This window comes from Diplotaxodon limnothrissa, linkage group LG15 (genome assembly GCF_057381915.1).
Source record: "Diplotaxodon limnothrissa isolate DT_005_m linkage group LG15, D_limnothrissa_male_GT1.1, whole genome shotgun sequence".
Classification (NCBI taxonomy): domain Eukaryota; kingdom Metazoa; phylum Chordata; class Actinopteri; order Cichliformes; family Cichlidae; genus Diplotaxodon; species Diplotaxodon limnothrissa.
Window position 1 is genome coordinate 8558167 of NC_140610.1, and position 19664 is coordinate 8577830.

Below are 19664 nucleotides of genomic sequence, written 5' to 3' on the forward strand. Positions count from 1 at the left end.
AGATGGATGGAAAGTTGAAGATGGAGAAACTGTGACTAGAGGCTGGAATTAATATTATAATGTTTGACTGTTATTGACCTCCCCCTCTCTCCTTCTACACCCTCACCATTGCTGCTGACACACATACACCCACACACACACACACGCACACACACACATACACAGCCCACATCAGCACTCCTTCTCCTTCATTCCTTCATGCGGAGATCAGAGTGATGATCTCAGAGTGAGGGGAAACGGACTGTGAATGCATTAATGCCATCATCATCATCAGGGGACACGAAGCTTTATCTGTCATCATCCTGCGACAGCTAGGGCAGTTCTCCACAGGCCAGGCTATTACTCTCTATTACCCATCACACACACACACACAAACACACACACACACGTGGGTAATGATGGGGTGCATCCTTGGTCGTCTTCACCCTCCAAAATCTGATACATAATGTTTTTCCATCACAGTCTGGTTAAAAATTTATAAATCAATTTTCCTTTCAAAATACTGCTCGATCGACCAGAAGCCTTAAGAAATTTTTTTCCCCACCAGAGTCTGGCTTCAGCTGATCTACACTGAAATGAAATCGTCCTCTCTGTGCAGTACCCAGTTACTGCTATCAGTTGGTGATAGAAATATCTGCACACACAAACACATGCAAGGATAAAGATAAGGATAAAATTGAGAGAAAGGCAGAGTGGAGAAGAGGAGAGCGTGAGGATGGCAGAGTAAGGAGAGATTTTTCAGCAACCAGTATGATCAATATTTCTCCATTCTTCATTCTATTAGAGCGGCTCAGAAACAATTTTCCATGAGCCTTCACTCACTCTGGAATAAAATCTTCATTTTCTTTCTCTCTCTTACTCTTACAGTCATGCTTCATTTTCACTCTCCCACAGAGATAACAGTAATGATTTCATAACTGTTATTTAAAGTGATTGTTACCGGCCTCTGTCGAGGTGACAGTGAAACCTGCAGTATTTGTATTATCTTCCGTTTTTATTTTTATTTTGTGTTAGATACCCATCGTATTGTTTCATCAGGTTGGCGAGCTTTTTCTTCATCCTCATCAACAAGTTCTGGAGTAGAGAGTGAAGATCTTTTAACAAACTTTCGTTATGTTTGATGGGTGATTAGTAGCAATTGTGCCCATGCATGCACCTATATTTCCATGTGAACTGTAGACTCAGAGCTGATTTATTCCACATCAGCTGGCACAGACCTGAGGGAGGGCAACCTTTTCTGTCAGTTGTGGCACTTAAATAGCACAATAACTATAATGAAGAGTTCAAAGGGATGATTACATGGTACATCATGCCATGACAGCTAAACTCTCTGAAAGATGGCACCTGTTCGATGCAGACTTACACCTAAGTAATATACTTTCAGATATTTAACTTTTTCTGTGAAACATCAGTTTACTGCATAGAAAGTGGATGTAAATATGGTATGGGCTGGCATTTATTTATATATTATATATCTTAATGACCACTCAAAGGACTTTACACAACAAGCTCAACACTAAATTAGAAAAATCTTGGCTTCTCGTTCATGTTACCTAGAGAGTGCATACTTGTGACTTTGCTAAACCCCATATAAAGTTTTAGACAGGGGTCTCAAACATAAGGCCCAGAGGCCAGAATCGGACTGGCAAAGACTTCAATCCAGCCCACTGGATGGAGTTTGAAAAATGTGAAGGATGGCATACATTTTGGACTTTTAACAGTAACCGAAGCTTTCCTACTGATAAAGATCTCCCCCACAGGTATTCATACTACACCAAAGTACTTAAGTAATGTTTAAACAATTAAATGACAGAAATGTTCAAATTTTTTTTCACTACCCAACATAGAAATTTCTGAAAAAAATAGAACTTTCTGTTTTATAATTACAGGACAACGTCTTTATCATGTACATAAAACAAGACATTCTGTTGAATTTGCTCTTCTTTTTCTTATGTTTAGATATATCAGGATTAAATGTGTAGTTTAGTGTATTTACACTGACACAGAGGGAAGTTTCACTGCTCCAGCCCATTTCAGATCAAAATGGGCTGTATGAGGCTCCCTGTGTAAAATAAGTTTGAAATCCCTGTTCTGGAGGATAAACGAGAAGGTAATATGTTACAAACATGATTAAGTATTTTGGTAGCCACAATCATTTTAAATGATTAACCTGAGAAAATCTTCCACTGTGTTTATAACGCATGTTAGGTTTCGAAGTCTGACTGATGTCCCATCAGCCTTTATTATTACTTTGCATGAGTGATGTTAGTGAACTCACATTCTAGTCATATGTCTTGATGCATTCTCAATCATCCAGGAAAGTAAATCTCCAAAAGTTGACTGAAGAAGTCACTTGGATGAGTGACGAAACGTTTCTCCCACAAAAACGCTACGACCAGATGAACAGATTCAACTTTTGGAGATTCTAGTCATACTGACCGCAAGTCAGAGTTTACCTATATGTACATGCTTCAAGCACTCCACTGACCTGACAGAGCCAATGAGAATCATCAATTCAGCTAACATTTATGTCTTTAGGTGGAAACCTACAAAGGCACTGGGGGAACATTCAAATCCCAAACAGAGAAGGTTTAACCCAAGTACCTTCTTGTTGTGAGGTTACAGAGTTAACCACTCCACAACCTTCTAGCCACCACATGTTAAACTAAGATTCACTAGCTGGCACCACATCCACATTTTAGGTTTGACAGCATTTCTGGTAGGTAATGGCAGATGGCTTGAACACGAATTGAGGCTGTGGTTTGGCTGGTCAGTGGCGTCACTCGATGAGTCATGAGAGCGTCTCGTTCACAAAACTCAAAGACCCCATTTTTCAAACCTGGCAACGAGGGAAATGCTACAAAAAACAATGCTATGGTCCCCCAAGTCTGATGGTGTACTGTTGCCTCAACGTCCACCTTTGTTGTAGCGTTCGTGCTGCATATTAATTATGCCACAGGACACTCGGACACGTTGCTATAACAACAACATTGCACATAAGGTGGTACTCAATTGTAAGGGAAAACCAAGTCGATCCGAGTTGAGTCATGGTGAGTCGCTTTGAGTAGGTACTAAGTACTTAAGTGCTAAATTAGAATTTTGATTAAATTACACACACTGTCTTCAGCATTGCTGCTCACTTTTAGAGAAGAATTGCACATTTAAATCTGCAGATTTCCCAGTGAAAGTTATTTCAACTTTAGGTTAGTTTTTACAATAATAAACCGTTTAGATATAATTAAAGCCATTCTTGAGTCATCACACGTAACTACTGTATGTCTACTCATTTTCTTTTTTGCAAGAAATTGCCACTTTACGTCAGTCATAAGTAAACTCAAAGCAAGTGTTTTGACATTAGCATCGTCTCGTCTCATTGGAAGATTATCCACTTGTTTCAGAAGTATAATTCAAGGACTGCAAAGAAGCTAAAACTGTAGTAATCTGGATGCTTTTTGGACACAAACCGCTTGCACTAATATCTCAAGCAGTGGATTCAAGGGTGTTTCAGTTCTTGACTCAATCAAAAAAAAAAAAAAAAAAAAAGCACAGCAATTTTCTTTAACGATTACCCAAAGCCAATCACAGAGGTACTGATTAGTGCTTCAGCGTCTGCTTTGGCTTGATAGCGCTCATTTCAGGAAATGAAGCCATCTCTGGGAAAATAACATATGAAAAACACACATGTGCACTCAGTCCAATAACTCGCTCAATCATGTCGAGAGAGTTGAGGACAATTTTAATACAAACTTTATTTGGTGCCATTAGTCAGATCACTTCTGACAGCGACAGTGTAGCATTTCTAACAACCGCTTTGCCAATTAGGAACCATTCCTTCTGTTATTTGTGTGCCATTGAGCAAATATTTGAACCAGTAAAGTATGGGGCGCCGTTTGTAAACTGAAACATGCCGAAATTAACAGCAACATTTTTCCACATTTAGCTCTAAATCTTACAAAAACATGTTTTTTCGAGTCATTTTTTACAACATTTAGTAAAATATTTGTAACTTTTCATATTTAAAACAGGATTTTAAATGTTAAATCTAAATGCTAAATGTTAAATCTAAATGTTAAATGTTAAATCTAAATGCTAAATGTTAAATGTAAATATTATATTTAAATGTAAATGTTAAATGTTAAATGTAAATATTATATTTAAATGTAAATGTTAAATGTAAATATTATATATAAATCTAAATGTTAAATGTTAAATCTAAATGTTATATATAAATCTAAATGTTAAATGTTAAATCTAAATATTATATATAAATCTAAATGTTAAATGTTAAATCTAAATATTATATATAAATCTAAATGTTAAATGTTAAATCTAAATGTTAAATGTTAAATCTAAATGTTACGGGAAACTAAATATTTAGCTAATATGCAAATTTATTGTACGGGTCAACGGAAATACCAAAATAAAAGCTTCAAGAAAACCTCCCGCGCTAAAGTGTGCCGGTCGCGGTCAGGTTCTGTGTTTGCGCTCCTCTTACGGTCACTTTTGACTGCCATGAGCTGCTTCGACTATTCCCTACCAGCATGTCCAGCGATTTAGCTGAAAACATTGGAAGAGCCGTTTTGTCGGCCATCCAACGATTCAGCGGTAATGCACCCTCGACCTCACAAACGCCGCAGCACTTGGTAAGTTTATTGTATAGCATTTTGGACGGGTTGATAGCAGTGTTAGCAAAACTAGCAAAGCTAAATTACTTAGCTAGTCCTCAATTATTTCATTTGGTAGGCAGCAGACAGAGATCGAACATCATACAACTCTATTTATTTATTTGGTAGGTAGGTAACAGTCGTTCTTGATGTAAATGTTTCCTTAGGAATCCAGCAATGCACCTGGACCAAGTAGACCTGCCGTCTCCACTGGGATACCATACTGCTCGGTAGGCCTTCTTACACATATCATTTAGCTGACTAATTTCTGTTTTTTCTTTGGTGTAATATGTCACCTTAAATTAAATCCTGTCAAAGTAATGATTCTGATTCTACATACATTTCATCTTCTTAGGGGTCCATCACTAGCAGTGTCACATCACCACCAACAACATTCACAAGTTTTACGTCATATTTTATTACTGTTTTTGCTCTGAAGTGTCTTTTGATTGCTCACGTTCATATTTTAAAACTATTGATAAAATATTACTCTAGCTAATCTGTCACAGTACAATTGCCTCAAATTACCCATCTTTTGTTATAGAATTGTGCTCATTGAGATTTTCTGTGCCGTGTTCTAGGATGGTTACCAAGGAAGGCTTCAGATTTCCAAAGAGGAATTGGAAAATGTTCTTTCCCTGAAAACATCTTTTACTGAAGCTGCATCTATCCTTTCCATCTCCAGGCCCACTCTGTATAAGTTACTGCAAGACTATAATATCTCAGAGTCAAAATTCAATGTAATCAGTGACCATGAGTTAGATCAGATAGTGTCCCAGATAAAAACTGAACATCCAAATGTTGGAGAAGTGATGCTGATGGGTCATCTGCGTTCCAAAAACATAGTGGTTCAAAGATGGCGCGTAAGAAAGTCACTGCGGAGGGTGGACTCGGCTGGTGTTCTATCCAGGAGAAGAACTGCAGTTGCTCGGCGAGTATATTCTGTGCCTCATCCAAATTTCATATGGCACATAGATGGAAATCACAAACTGATTCGTTGGAAGTTTGTTGTTCATGGTGCAATAGATGGATACAGCAGGATGTTGATGTTTCTTCGGTGCTCCAGCAATAATCGAGCTGAGACTGTGAAAGCCCTCTTTACTGCAGCTGTTGGACAATTTGGCAGACCCCTGCATATCAGGACTGATCACGGAGGAGAGAATGCTCAGATTTGGGAGGACATGCGAGCAAGCAGGGGTGAAAGCTCTGTCTTAATGGGAAGTTCTGTGCACAACCAGAGGATTGAGCGTTTCAACCGAGACTTAAACAACAACTGTAGCCGCATTTATGCACCTATATTTTATGAATTGGAATCACTTGGTATCCTAGACTTAGAAAATGCAACAGACCTATTTTGCCTTCATTATGTGTTTCTACCACGAATCAACCGCACTTTGAAGGAATTCAAAGCTGGATATAACAATCACTCTGTTTCCACTGAAGGTAATAGAACTCCCATCCAGCTTTTTGCCTGCGGAACTCATGTGTCTCATCGTCACAACCCAGAACTTTCTACAGCAGAGGTCTCCATACCCTCCTTGTCAAACTCTGAAAGTAGGTTTGTCCCATTAAATGACAGCGATTTACAAGAGCTATATACAAGCATTCACCCTTTTGAAGAAGACAACAATAATGGTAAAACATTGTTTCAATGAACACAGCAGTATATTTTTAACAAACTTGTAAATGTGTGACCTCAACCACAGGATACCAGCGATGTTCTAAAGAGTGATGACACTTAATATTCTTAAATGCTGTACAGCAAATGCAGTTTTTGTACTACTGCAGAAGCCCCTCCCCTCTAGCAGTGATGCCTCCTGCCACATAAGGACTCAGAGTTAATGACTGACAGTGACTCATAGGCTATTCAGAAGGCTACAACCACTTTTAGTTTATGGGTAAAACCAGTTATTCAGATTGAAGTAAAGATCAAATTCACACTGTAATACAGTATAACAGTGAAAATTATCAACACTGAACAGTCAGTCTTTAAATCAATTCACAAGATTATCTACAGTATTGTTTTAATCATTGTAAAGTTGCAATAGTCTTAATAAATGTTGCTGTTAGATGTCTAAGTAATCCTGGCTTGTTCTACAAAGCATGTTTAGTATACTCTGTGCATAAACTGTTTTGAAGTGTCCTTGTTTAAAAAAGAAAAGCTTAATAAAATTGTATTACACCAGTGACTTTATTGATTTGTCGTTGAAAATACAGAGTTAGCATTTTTATAAATCTATTGAAGCTTTGAAAATTATTACATTTCAACATTAAATGCAGTCAGAATTTATTTCAACTATCTTGTATGAAGCAAAGTTACTTGAAACTACAATTAATGAACAGGATTAGAGTTAACAAACCCACCATTTTAATTTCACTTTTTTTGGAACATGTTTAGATGGTGCTGAATAAAGCTCCATTCATGAGTGCTACTAAGAAGCAGTAATGAAAAGCATCATCATCAGCCATTGTTGTTTCATTCACAAAAAGCTGAAGCTCATTTGCACATGTGTGTGCAATCGGGAGATGTTTGCTTTCATCGTGAATGAATGTTATTTTAGGAGCTGGTTGAAAACCTATGGCTGGAACCTTGCTGCTCCCGGTGGCAAAAGCCAAGATGTGACCAGGCCTCAAAGCCTTCACAAATGCCTCTTCATCCTTGGTAAGAGTCCTTTCTCCAAGTGAGTCTCTCAGCTCTTCATCTAAAAACAGAAAAACCACCGTTAACCTGGGGACACTAAAATAGTTAAAGCTTGAGCTAACAACTAAATGATGGCTAATGTTTTTATAAAAAATACAGAGGTTCTGTCTTTGCCTTGCTTGTCAGTTGTAAGCTATCATACATCTTTATTCCTGTTTTGTGTGCGCGCATGTGACATAAAAAGACAAAGTTTTACTTTAGTGTCCCGAATTGTTTCATGGCCAGACTACATTATGTGAATTTCTGCTTACTTTCGACACACTGGAGAAATTCCCGAAATTTGACCACCATCAGCTCCTCTCTAACTCTTCTGTTGCTCCCAAGGACAGAATAGCTTGGCCTGAGAACCCCAGCAATTAAACTGGCTGTCAGATCTTTGTCCTCCCCCGATAGGTCAAGCAGAACACGCAAACTGGGGTTCTCTCTCAGGAGTGATAAAATCTAGACAGAAAAGTTTAAATAATGGTTAAATTCCAGTTTTAAATATAAAAAGTAGCTCACTCTAAATGATTATAAAATAATGACCAATTGATACAGAAAAAATATAAATCTCACTCCATAGTAGGACAAGCCATCAGTTGATCGAAACAGCTTTGCCGTTGCAGAACTGCAAGGTATAGAGCTGCATTTTTCACAAACAGATCTTTATTGGCCATGGTGACTGTGAGTGGAAGACCTTCAACTTGATATCGCCATGAGTCGCAGCAGCTGACTGCTTCCTCCAAATCATGTTGAGTTGTTGCATTTACAACCTAAATATTTAAGAAAAACACTTTAAATGTTTGTTTTTTACCAGTGTACACAAATACTGCAGATGGTTCATTTTAATTGGACTCGAAACGTTTTTGTTTTGGTTTATTTGGCTGTATTTCACCAATATTTTTTTTTTTTTAACAAAAAGGAAACAAATTGAAAATATAATACATGGAATTGCCTCTAATAACCAAAAGTGTATTTATTATATATTATAAAAGAAGACCAGAAGACTTGTGAATATAGGAAATATTACAATATTCTTGTTATAATATTGCAATTCACCTTTTTCAGATTCTCTCTTAACTCAGGGTCACCTATATCATCCGGTGTTAGGTGTACTTGAAGAATGTCTCCTGACACAATGTAGTCTACTACATGTGGAGAGAGAAAGGCAGGTGCTTCTCCACCTTGCACTATTATCGTGGACAACATCCTGCCAATGGTTCGATATACTCCATTTTGCAAGTGTAGGATGTTAAATTTCAGTGTGCATCCATTTGGTGTAGCTGAAAAATAACACACAAAAAAGTATATTCTGTACAGACCCCAAACTGATATCTTGAGATTGACAGACAAAAATGTATTACTTTTTTTTTTTTTTACTGTTTCAGACACACAGAACATAACAGATTTATTATCTGTAGTCATTTATTAACTTGTTAATGTTCTGTCAAATAATGTTCAGATCAGGTGGTTGTTGCGTTTGTAACATTATAAAAACGAGTGTCGTCAACAAGCCTTTAGGCCTTGAGTAAGTAAGTAAGTTAGTTAGTTTGACTGTGAAATCCTATTACCTTCAAAAGCACCACTGTCCTGAAAGATGGCCTTCACCAGTAAACGGAAAAACTCCCGCCTTGGCCCCCCCAAGGTCAGCAGCATCTTCCTCTGTATCATGTTCATCGCTTGCAAATGTGACATAAAGCATCTCACAGCTTTCTGCAAACTTGGGTCTCTTGAACTGACGCAAAGCAGTCGACCACACATTGGCTCGACTGATATGGAGTTGTCTTGTTCCTGGTGTAATGACTTTCTCACTATGAGCTCTAAGAAGACCTTCAATTTCTTCTTTGCTGAGCTTCTTAAAAGACCTATATAAAAAAGGGACAATGACAAACAGATCTTGGGGAAAAATGGAAATTTGCTGTACATTTGACTCAAGTGCATAGAGTTACAACATATAATTATGTTGTGATAGTCCATATTAAATTAGTCAGAAATGAGCAATTACCTTTGTAATTGTGTAACTGCAAAAAAATGATGCAAGTAAAGATGCAAATAAAATATTCAATTATCAAAGGTTACTTTCAAATCTTACCTTGAAATATGAACTTCACTCTGTCTATCAGACTCTTCTAGGAGGCTACGCTGAATTGCCTCTTCAAGAGCTTCATCTTCCTCCAGAAAAATAGGGCTAAGTAGATAAGAGATATTAGAAATCATAAAACATGTCAGCCTTGAAGAATTTCTCACACTACATCATTAAAAAAAAAAAAAAAAAATTAAATGTAAATCCTAAAGTTGCAGTCATTCAGCAAAAAAAAAACCAAACATGCAAATTGGAAACTTGCATCAAAACAATATCCTAAACAACATCTAAAATGAAGGATTTCTTTAACCCCTAGACAACAGCTTACACAAATTCTGCCACATTATATGGAAACATCTGCTGTCCCTCTGCCTGTCCCTCATTTTCACTCTCTTGAATGCAGCTCTCTGTTTCCTGATGCTTGGCCTCACTTTCACCTGGTGTTGTAGACAACGCATGATGCACTGAACAAAGGAAAGAAGGTCAGCATGACTTGCTTCATAATGTTAACAGCCTTTATATATCCTTATATTAGTTTAAGTGAAAGTTGGGCACATATTCCTCCTTGGCTGTAATCACCTGTGATAATTCGTAAACATTAAAATGGTAAATGGCCTGTATTTGTATAGCACTTTTACTAGTCCCCCCTAAGGACCCCAAAGCGCTTTACACACCCAGTCATCCACCCATTCACACACTGGTGAAGGCAAGCTACAGTTGTAGCCACAGCTGCCCTGGGGCAGACTGACAGAGGCGAGGCTGCCATATCGCGCCATCGGCCCTTCTGGCCAACACCAGTAGGCGGTAGGTGAAGTGTCTTGCCCAAGGACACAACGACCGAGACTGTCCGAGCCGGCAGACTGGACTTTCAAAGTCACTATCAGACAGCTCTTCTGGTTCCTCCTGAGGGAAAAGAAAGCATGTTCTACATAAAATCAAATACAGTTGCACCAAATCACTGGTAACACAGAGGCACATGGCTGCACTAAAAACTGTTTACACCTGCTGAAATTGCAATATTAATTAATACAATTAATAAAATTATGTTAAGGGAACAGACTCACTTTTTAGACAATAAATATTTCTGCACTGCAATATAAAATGTTTACCTGTGCAGGTTTTTGTATCCCTGCCATTATATAGAGGCAGGTGGTGGAACAAATCGAGCCAACTTCTTGGCCACCCCAAAGAAAACTGCTAGAAACATTTGGTTTCATTAGTCGTTTACATCCTCTAATTGTACTCAAATACTCAAAAGGGAATGTCTGGCCAGTTGACAGTGCAAATGTTCTTCTGAAGATTGCTGCTATTTCTTCTCTAAGTTGTGCTTCAGACCAGTCAGATGTAAAGGAGATCTTCCCAATAAGGCCATCTTGTGCTAGTTTTGCTCGTGAATCTCCTCTCGGTATGAGAAACGTTGATGTTGAAGACAAGGGCAAGCACACAACATCTTTTGTATAGTGTTTGCAGGTCTTGTTTTTTCTCACAAAATGTGAGCGCGTAGCATGAGCTTGAGGAACTGATGGAAGAGGAACCTGAAATGAATTCAAACACAGATACAGATAGACACCTATGCATTACAATACATCCGTAAGGTTTCTGTTATCTGTTCATTAAAAACAAACAAACAAACTGTAGACTCAGACCATCTTACTATTGTCTACCCATTACACAGAAAACTGAACCTTTTGTATCTTGTAGATTAGCATTTGGTGATTGTTGGTCAAGTTGGTGATTCAGTTCCCAGGTGCTCTAATCTAGAGCTCCCAATGAGTTTATCCGACTATGACTGTGTGCGAATGTTGGACAGAAAAAGTGCTTGTATTAATCTGTGCATGTGAATGGGTAAATGAGATCTGTTGTATAAAGTGCTTTGAGCACTCAATTAGAGTAGCAAAGGCCTGCAATTAGGTCAGTGTGTATTTGGACCCTAACAAGTTTTATTTTGTTGCCCGTTTACTGAAACATATTCCAATCAAAATTATATCATGGACATGATGTGCAGACTAAGCTTTAATTTAGGGTATCCATATTAAAATGATGATGTCATTACCAATTAAGCAGATAAAAGGCCTGGAATTGATTTGAGACGTAGTGTTTGCATTTTGAAAATTTTACTGTGAACAGACAACATGTGGTCAAAGAGAACATAACAGAAAAAAGAAAATTAAGAAATTAATACAGCCACTACAGTGACCATCAAAACGATGAAAAATATTGACGTAAAATTTATTTTGCGACACCACAGAACAAATGATAGCGTATAATATGAAATGATAGATGTTTTCATATCGTCATATCGAACAGCCCTAATACAGAGGGTTCACTGCAAGGTGCAAGCCACTCATAAGCCTCAAGAATAGAAAGGCTAGAATGGACTTAACAAAAAAAAAAAAAAAAAAAAAAAAAAAAAAAAAAAACATCTAGTAAAAGCCAGCTAAATTTTGGAAAAACATTCTTTGGACAGATAAAACCAAGATCAACCTCTACCAGAATGATGGCAAGAAAAAAGTATGGAGAAGGGTGGAACGACTCATGATCCAAAGCATACCACATCATCTGTAAAACATGGCAGAGGCAGTGTGATGGTTTGGGCGTGCATGGCTGCCAGTGGCACTGGTAGTGTTTACTGAATATGTGACACGGGACTGAAGCAGCTGAATGTGTTCAGATACATACTTGTCTGCTTAAGTCCAGCTAAAAGTAGTCACATTGATTGGGCAGCATTTAATAATAAAGATGGAAGATGACCCAAAACATACAGTCCAAGCACCCCATGACTTTAATAAAGTAAAGAAATAGAATATTCTTGAATGGCCAAGTCAGTCACTGGATTTTAACCCAATTGAGCATACATTTCAGTTGTTGAAGACTAAATTTAGGACAGAAAGGCCCACAAACAAACAGCAACTGAAAGCCAATGCAGTAAAGGCCTGGCAGAGCCTTAGTAAGGAGGAATGCCAGCATCTGGTGGTGTCCATGACTTCAAGACTTCAGGCTGTCATTGCCAACAAAGGGTTTTGAATAAAGTAATAGAAATTATCATTTTATTTTCAGTTATTTAATTTGTCTAATTACTTTAGAGCCTCTGAAATGATAGGATTGTGTTTACAAATTAATTTTTCCCTCTCACATTTTTATGCATTCATTTAGTCCAACCCACTGAATTAAAACTTAAAGTCTGCACTTCAACTGCATTGGAGTAGTTTCATTTTTAATTCATTCTGGTAATGTACAGAAGCAACATTAGAAAATGTGTCTGTATCCAACTACTTATGAACCTGACTGTATATCAAAACCAGTCAGCTAAGATAAGATAACATACCTTTATTAGTCCCACAAGGGGATATTTCATGATAAATGAATTAAATGATATGTGTAAGAAGGCCTACCGAGCAGTATGGTATCCCAGTGGAGACGGCAGGTCTACTTGGTCCAGGTGCATTGCTGGATTCCTAAGGAAACATTTACATCAAGAACGACTGTTACCTACCTACCAAATAAATAAATAGAGTTGTATGATGTTCGATCTCTGTCTGCTGCCTACCAAATGAAATAATTGAGGACTAGCTAAGTAATTTAGCTTTGCTAGTTTTGCTAACACTGCTATCAACCCGTCCAAAATGCTATACAATAAACTTACCAAGTGCTGCGGCGTTTGTGAGGTCGAGGGTGCATTACCGCTGAATCGTTGGATGGCCGACAAAACGGTAGTGATGGGACGTTCTGTATCGAGGCTTCGGAGCGTGTGTCGAGTAATGGAGGGGGCGTTTCCGCGAAGCGCGTATCGAGGCTTGCTTCATTTATGGGAGGAGCTGAAAATGATGACGTCCGAAGCCTCGCTGCCCGGCTGTACCACGTGACTGGTTCATGAAGTGGTTCGAACTTTGCCGCGAGATATGACAGCGATATAAAGCCCTCAGACTTCATTCAAAAATGTGGGTGTTTGATGGAGAGTTGCGGTTAGTGAGAGTTTGGAGACCGTATGGAGGTTTATGAGAGTGAGGAAAGTCAGGAGAGAATGGAGCCAGCTAAGAAGAGGAGGATGTCCTCCCCTGTGTGGGAACATTTTGATCTTATTCCTCCCAACAAGGTATGTAAATTTCTACAGAAGATGTATTTTCATGATACTGATGGTGCAATACAATTTATGTTGAGCTGTCTTGACTTTTGTACAAGGTGAAGTGTTTGCTATGTGCCAGGGAGCTGGGATATAACAGCAACACCTCATCCATGCTTAGGCACTACAGAGCTTTGCATGAGAATAAGGGGGACACCGATCGTGGAGCAAGACCAGGTGAGCCATCAAATGCAATGATAATATAGGATGCAGTAATGTTACTAAATGATATAACAATATTATACAACTGTTATAAGTTACGTGTGTGATATTTATATTTGTGCTTTGTCTTTATTGTCTTTCCTCAGGAGAACAATCTCAAATAGATGAAGACCTGGTCAGCATGGTGATTGAGGACTCCCAGCCATTTAGCATTGTGGAGGACAAAGGATTCAAAAGATTTGTTAAATCATTAAATCCTAGCTATGTTCTCCCCACTAAAAAGGTCATAAAAGCAGTGAAAATTTAGTTTTTACAGAATAAAATGTGAACAGGCAGGACTGAGGCTCAAAGCCTCAGTGTGTAGCTGTCCATACCTCAACGTTACAAAAGCACAACCACTGTCCACACCCCAACCACACCTCACCTCACAGTAAATGATCATTTCCATTTCAAGCATTTCCAAATAATCATTTCCCATACTGCCACTATAAATATACACAGTATACTGCCATCACTACAATATACATGTTTTACACACTCCTTTTGTTGTTGACATTTACAGGCTGTGTGCAAAATGCCACACTCTTCAAATTCATGCCAGCTATTATTTTTACGTCCAGTAGGTGTCCTGCTAGAGCAAATGAAGCTTCATGAAGCTTCGCGTTGGGGTGAACCAATTGGATGAAAAGCTTCAGTGCTTCATGGGGCTTCATCTGCCCATCACTACAAAACGGCTCTTCCAATGTTTTCAGCTAAATCGCTGGACATGCTGGTAGGGAATAGTCGAAGCAGCTCATGGCAGTCAAAAGTGACCGTAAGAGGAGCGCAAACACAGAACCTGACCGCGACCGGCACACTTTAGCGCGGGAGGTTTTCTTGAAGCTTTTATTTTGGTATTTCCGTTGACCCGTACAATAAATTTGCATATTAGCTAAATATTTAGTTTCCCGTAACATTTAGATTTAACATTTAACATTTAGATTTATATATAACATTTAGATTTAACATTTAACATTTAGATTTATATATAACATTTAGATTTAACATTTAACATTTAGATTTATATATAACATTTAGATTTAACATTTAACATTTAGATTTATATATAACATTTAGATTTAACATTTAACATTTAGATTTATATATAATATTTACATTTAACATTTAACATTTACATTTAAATATAATATTTACATTTAACATTTAGCATTTACATTTAACATTTAAAATCCTGTTTTAAATATGAAAAGTTACAAATATTATACTAAATGTTGTAAAAAATGACTCGAAAAAACATGTTTTTGTAAGATTTAGAGCTAAATGTGGAAAAATGTTGCTGTTAATTTCGGCATGTTTCAGTTTACAAACGGCGCCCCATAGTAAAGCTGACTTAACTGACTGACTGGGACAGAGTATAGAGGTGAAAACAGAGTAAATGTGAAAGACTGGTACAAAGTTTGTGAAAAAGAGACCAAGAAAGAGAAAATCAATCTGAGGGCGTGTGCGTGAGAGAGAATGTGAGTGACAGGGTGTTTGCAAGGAGGATTTGCACAGTATTGATCTGTTGACCCTATGATCACTTTGATTAAATGTCACTCTCTTCAGTCAGATTCCCTGATTTAATACGGAGCATTGAATTGATGGTGACGCTGCGTATCAGATTTTCCCTCTCCTTTAAGAGTCTTCCTTTTTCTGCAGAGCAGTCAGCCGGACCCACCATGCCCCATTCAATTTAGTTCAACAGCCCTTTTCAAAACAACCAGGCCATCATTAAATGTGTGAAGCGCATCCAAGGCAGACTCAGAGTATTTCTGATTTAGATGCTTGGCGGATGGACTCTTTTGATCTTGTGAAATGAAAGCAAATCTGAAAGTTTGATACATTTGTCAGAAACAACCATTCATACGATGCATTTTGGAACTTTTTCACTAATTTTGCTTGTTCTTCTTCACTTTCTTCCCCTCCTCCACAGCAGAAAGTTTTAATATGGTTAGAATAGAAGTCTGGCACCTTTTAACAACTTCCACAATTTGCAAGAGCTATTTCTAGGTCTGTTATTGTCACTCAAATGTCCTAATCCTCCAAGGATGCAATGACCTGTGGAGGAAATCTGCTGCTCTGGGACTCAGAAGTGGATGGACAGATGGATAGATGTGCACAGGGATGCGTGAAAGAAGGTGCCCTGAAAATTGGATTTCTCTCGCCTCGGCCTCTTAGACAAGGGAGGCTAAAAACAACAGGAAAAAAACATGAGAGTGTGAGAATGGAGAAGTAAGGGAGATGGAGGGGCATTGCCAGGGGCCCTGTCAGAGAATGCGCTGAAACGTGGAGTGGCTCTTTTTTCTCTTGCCCAAATTCCACACCCCATTAGCCCACCAAACCAGCAACTGGCCTTGGCCTCAAAGGTGGAGGGGATGGCTGTGAGTGCTGCAGGCAGAAAAGGGTAACACATACCCACAAGCCGTCCTCGAGAGGCGAGTGAGGCAGGAGCGTCGAGATGAGGCCCCAGCCTGCCAGATGTAGGATGCGGAGGTACTCAAGTGAGCCAGGGAAGGAAAGAAGGATGGAGGAAGATCGGGAGGAAAGAATTGGAATAGGATACACAACTCATGATAAACACATCCATCCTCATTATTGTAATAACCCGCCTGCCACGCACCAGTGCAGCCTCGCTCGTCCCCCTATCTATGTATCTCACCATCGGTTCACTTTTTCTCTGCACACACAAACGCATACACACACTCGCACACTGCTGGCAATACATTTCAAATAGATGTATCAGTGCTCAGAAATCCTGAATTCAAGTTTTATAAACCGCCCTTCTTCTGCTATCCGTGCAGACAAACTGTCTAATCTCAGAACTGCAGAACAAAATCACTTTTCGATGCAATATTGTCAGCCAGGAGAGGTTCCACACCAATACTTCTGTTAGATTATGAGTGAGTGTTTCCTGTGGCTCCCGCATTGTAAGCTCATCCTGCTCTTTCCGTGGTCCATGAGAAAAGCTGAGGGAAGCACTGGTAGGATTAGTGCACTAGCCATGGGGCTTAAGGCACTAAAACACACACACAAACGCATCTTTTTGTTAATTCATCATCCTCGGCTCCCCACTCACACGAATTTATAAGGTCCATATAGTCAACATAGATTCTCTGTATTTGCCTCATTCACTGTTTAGCTAATGGCTGATATTGTCACGGGCTGCGATGGCAGACCGTGGAGTGACAGTGAAAGCAGGGCCCAAACACGAGACTCTAAGTGAAGGACAGTGGATTTATTTACAGGAGGTGAAAAACACACAACTATATACAAAATCCCAGCACTGTGGTCCCGTGGTGATTCTCCCTGAATCCCACACAGTGCAGATGTCCGTGAGAAGTGAAAGGTGGCGACTCCAAAAAACTCCAATTCCCACACCGTGACTTTAGAGGCGTACTCCGCTCCCGATTCCTGGTAACACAAAAGGCAGAGGGTTAGCAGGGGATCTGTTTCCGCGGAGGTTACGTAAAAGCTCACGGCAGTACTGACGAGTTCTGACTCAAGGATCCAGCGTCGGCCTCAGCTCAGCTGCAGTCCTAAATGCCGTTCCTAGACGAGCGTAATCTGCTGCAGCTGGCAGAGGACGACGAGCGGCAGGTGCGGCCGTCTCTCGAGTAGACCACTTCCGGGTTCGCAGTCTCCTCAGCGAACCCACACCTCCGGAAGCTCACACAGAGACACATGGAGAGATGGAGAGCAAACCAATACAACACACGGAAAACATAAACATAAACATACACTGAAAATGCCTGAGCCCTGGGTCCCTAGACCCAGGCCATGACAGATATGTTAAAGCACAGCAACAACAATGTGTCTTAGGCCACAGTCACACAGGCCTAGAGACCAGTTGGCAACCCATTAAACAACCTGTGTATGAACGGTTGCTGGCAGTTACAAGATGAAATTGGTTGCACAGAGGTATTCAATGCTGCACTGAAAATCTCCATGCAATTGCTTTGCTTTCTAGCTGCTACTGTCAAGATCTTCCATGCAAACTACAGGCATATATGCTTGCTATATATGTGCTAGCAAGCACAACTCCACCATATACCTTATCTTGAAACTGCCAGCTCCAGCAACCTCTATGTGCCAAGGGCTCACTAGTTGGTCTTCAGGCCTGATTGGGGCTTTAGCTATCAACTGTTCAGTCACACCTCATGCCCTTTGAATGGGAGTTTTGTCATTGTGGAAGGCACTTTTACCATCAGAATGCTTCATCAACGGGACAAAAATGATCAATTAGAACAACTTTGTATTGATTTACAGTGACCTTTCTTCTAAAGGACAAATTGAGGTAAATCATACCAACAAAATGCATTCCTGCACTGCAGGTACACAGTGACTATCTAATAAGTAGTGAGAGAATCAACTTAAAATACACTTGTCACCTTTTGAAAAAATGAACATAAATATAAATGTTCACTAACAAATAACGCAACTGATATCTTTCTTAATAATAAAGGCAAGGCTATAATATTAATTTTAATGCCAGGAGCTGAGTGTTACAACAGCTCCCTTCATGGATCCAATTGTAACAAAATATTTGCAACTAAGCAGCTCACAAGGAAACACTCTTCTGCACAGTTTACCTCAATGTAGTTGTATCCAATAACGTTGACAATGCTTAGCCTACATTTTTTTTAGATGTCAGATATTGTAGGCTGTGAATTTAAGAGAAAAATATATTTCTATTTTTCAGAAAAATTGGCCACTATTCTAGTGGTGACTAGATTTTAATTGAGCGATTTGAGTTATCCTTCAGTTATCTAATTGTCAAGAGATGTATTCTAAAGACACTTCTTCAGCTGAGAGTCAGAGAGTAGAAACACACACGCTGCAGCTTTTATTTGCAAGGGCGGTCACAGAGCGCTCGCACCCGAGAGTGGGGGCTCAGGGACTCGCGCTCTGCCACTGCTCTGGTCTTTATTTATATACAAAGGTAATACAACAGTGAATACAGTGAATGCACTTGTAGGAATGTTGATGTGTATGTGTGTGTGATTCTGAAGGACGCAGCCCCTCTTCCCACTAGGGAGTGAAGATAAGAGTGTTCAGCACCTGCTCTTGCTCTTGACGAAGGCGGTCTCCTCTCCTCCTCTCCTCCTCTCCCTTAGCTTCCCTGCTTAGCCTCTTATGTCCTTGTCTAGTTTCGTGTTTTTTTGTATTACTTTTCCCTGGAACACTCACAGTCTGTTCTCTAAAACCTAAAAGAGGAATTATGGATTTGATCAACTGGTCCCTGAATGCAATTGACACCCCTTTCTCAACGAGAAGTTTGGGGTTGGGTGAGCCTAAGTGCTGAAGAAATCTACCTATTCGGAACCATGGTAACAGGGTTCTTGCTGATCGGAGCTGGCTTGGCCTCATGCTCATGCTACTCATGCTGGGCTCCCAGGAGCCTATTTCACTGTAGGGCAACCTGCACGTGGCGAATAAAGCCTTGATTGATTGATTGATTGATTGATTGATTGATTGATTGGGAGTGAAACCGCTTGTTCAGCTCTTATTATCGCTGTGGGAAGAAACTTATAAAAGAGAACAGAACAAGTCTTGTAGTGAACAACAGTCTAAGTCATCAAAAGGTCATCATGCAGTATTCTATCATATGCAAACTTATATCATTAAAAGTCTATACTGACTACTAAGTACAATTCTCCACTGACACTAATGAAACAAGAACAGTTTCTACAGGTATTAATATATGTGTATTTATTTTGGTCGCACATATATATATGTACATCATACAACCATTCTAGATAGCAAGACCTGCATTAGCTTGTTCATTAATTAAAAAAAAAAAAAAATCAGATTACAGAAGGATAGAACTGTGATGTAAGTTTAAACTGAGTCATCTACCCTGCAAGTAACAGAAGAAAAATACTGCATATTGAAAGTCACTTCTTTGAGAATTTCTGG

At 39.2% G+C, this 19664-nt stretch overlaps 1 protein-coding gene across 1 annotated transcript; it reads left to right on the forward strand.

Annotated features, from left to right (window-relative positions):
• The first annotated feature begins 4415 nt into the window (after nt 1-4415).
• On the forward strand, nt 4416-6319 carry LOC146616991 (uncharacterized). The gene is made up of 3 exons (XM_085372916.1): nt 4416-4643; nt 4832-4894; nt 5246-6319. The coding sequence occupies exons 1-3, from the start codon at nt 4542-4544 to the stop codon at nt 6317-6319; spliced, it is 1239 nt and encodes a 412-aa protein (XP_085229042.1). The 5' UTR covers nt 4416-4541.
• The last annotated feature ends 13345 nt before the right edge of the window (nt 6320-19664 follow it).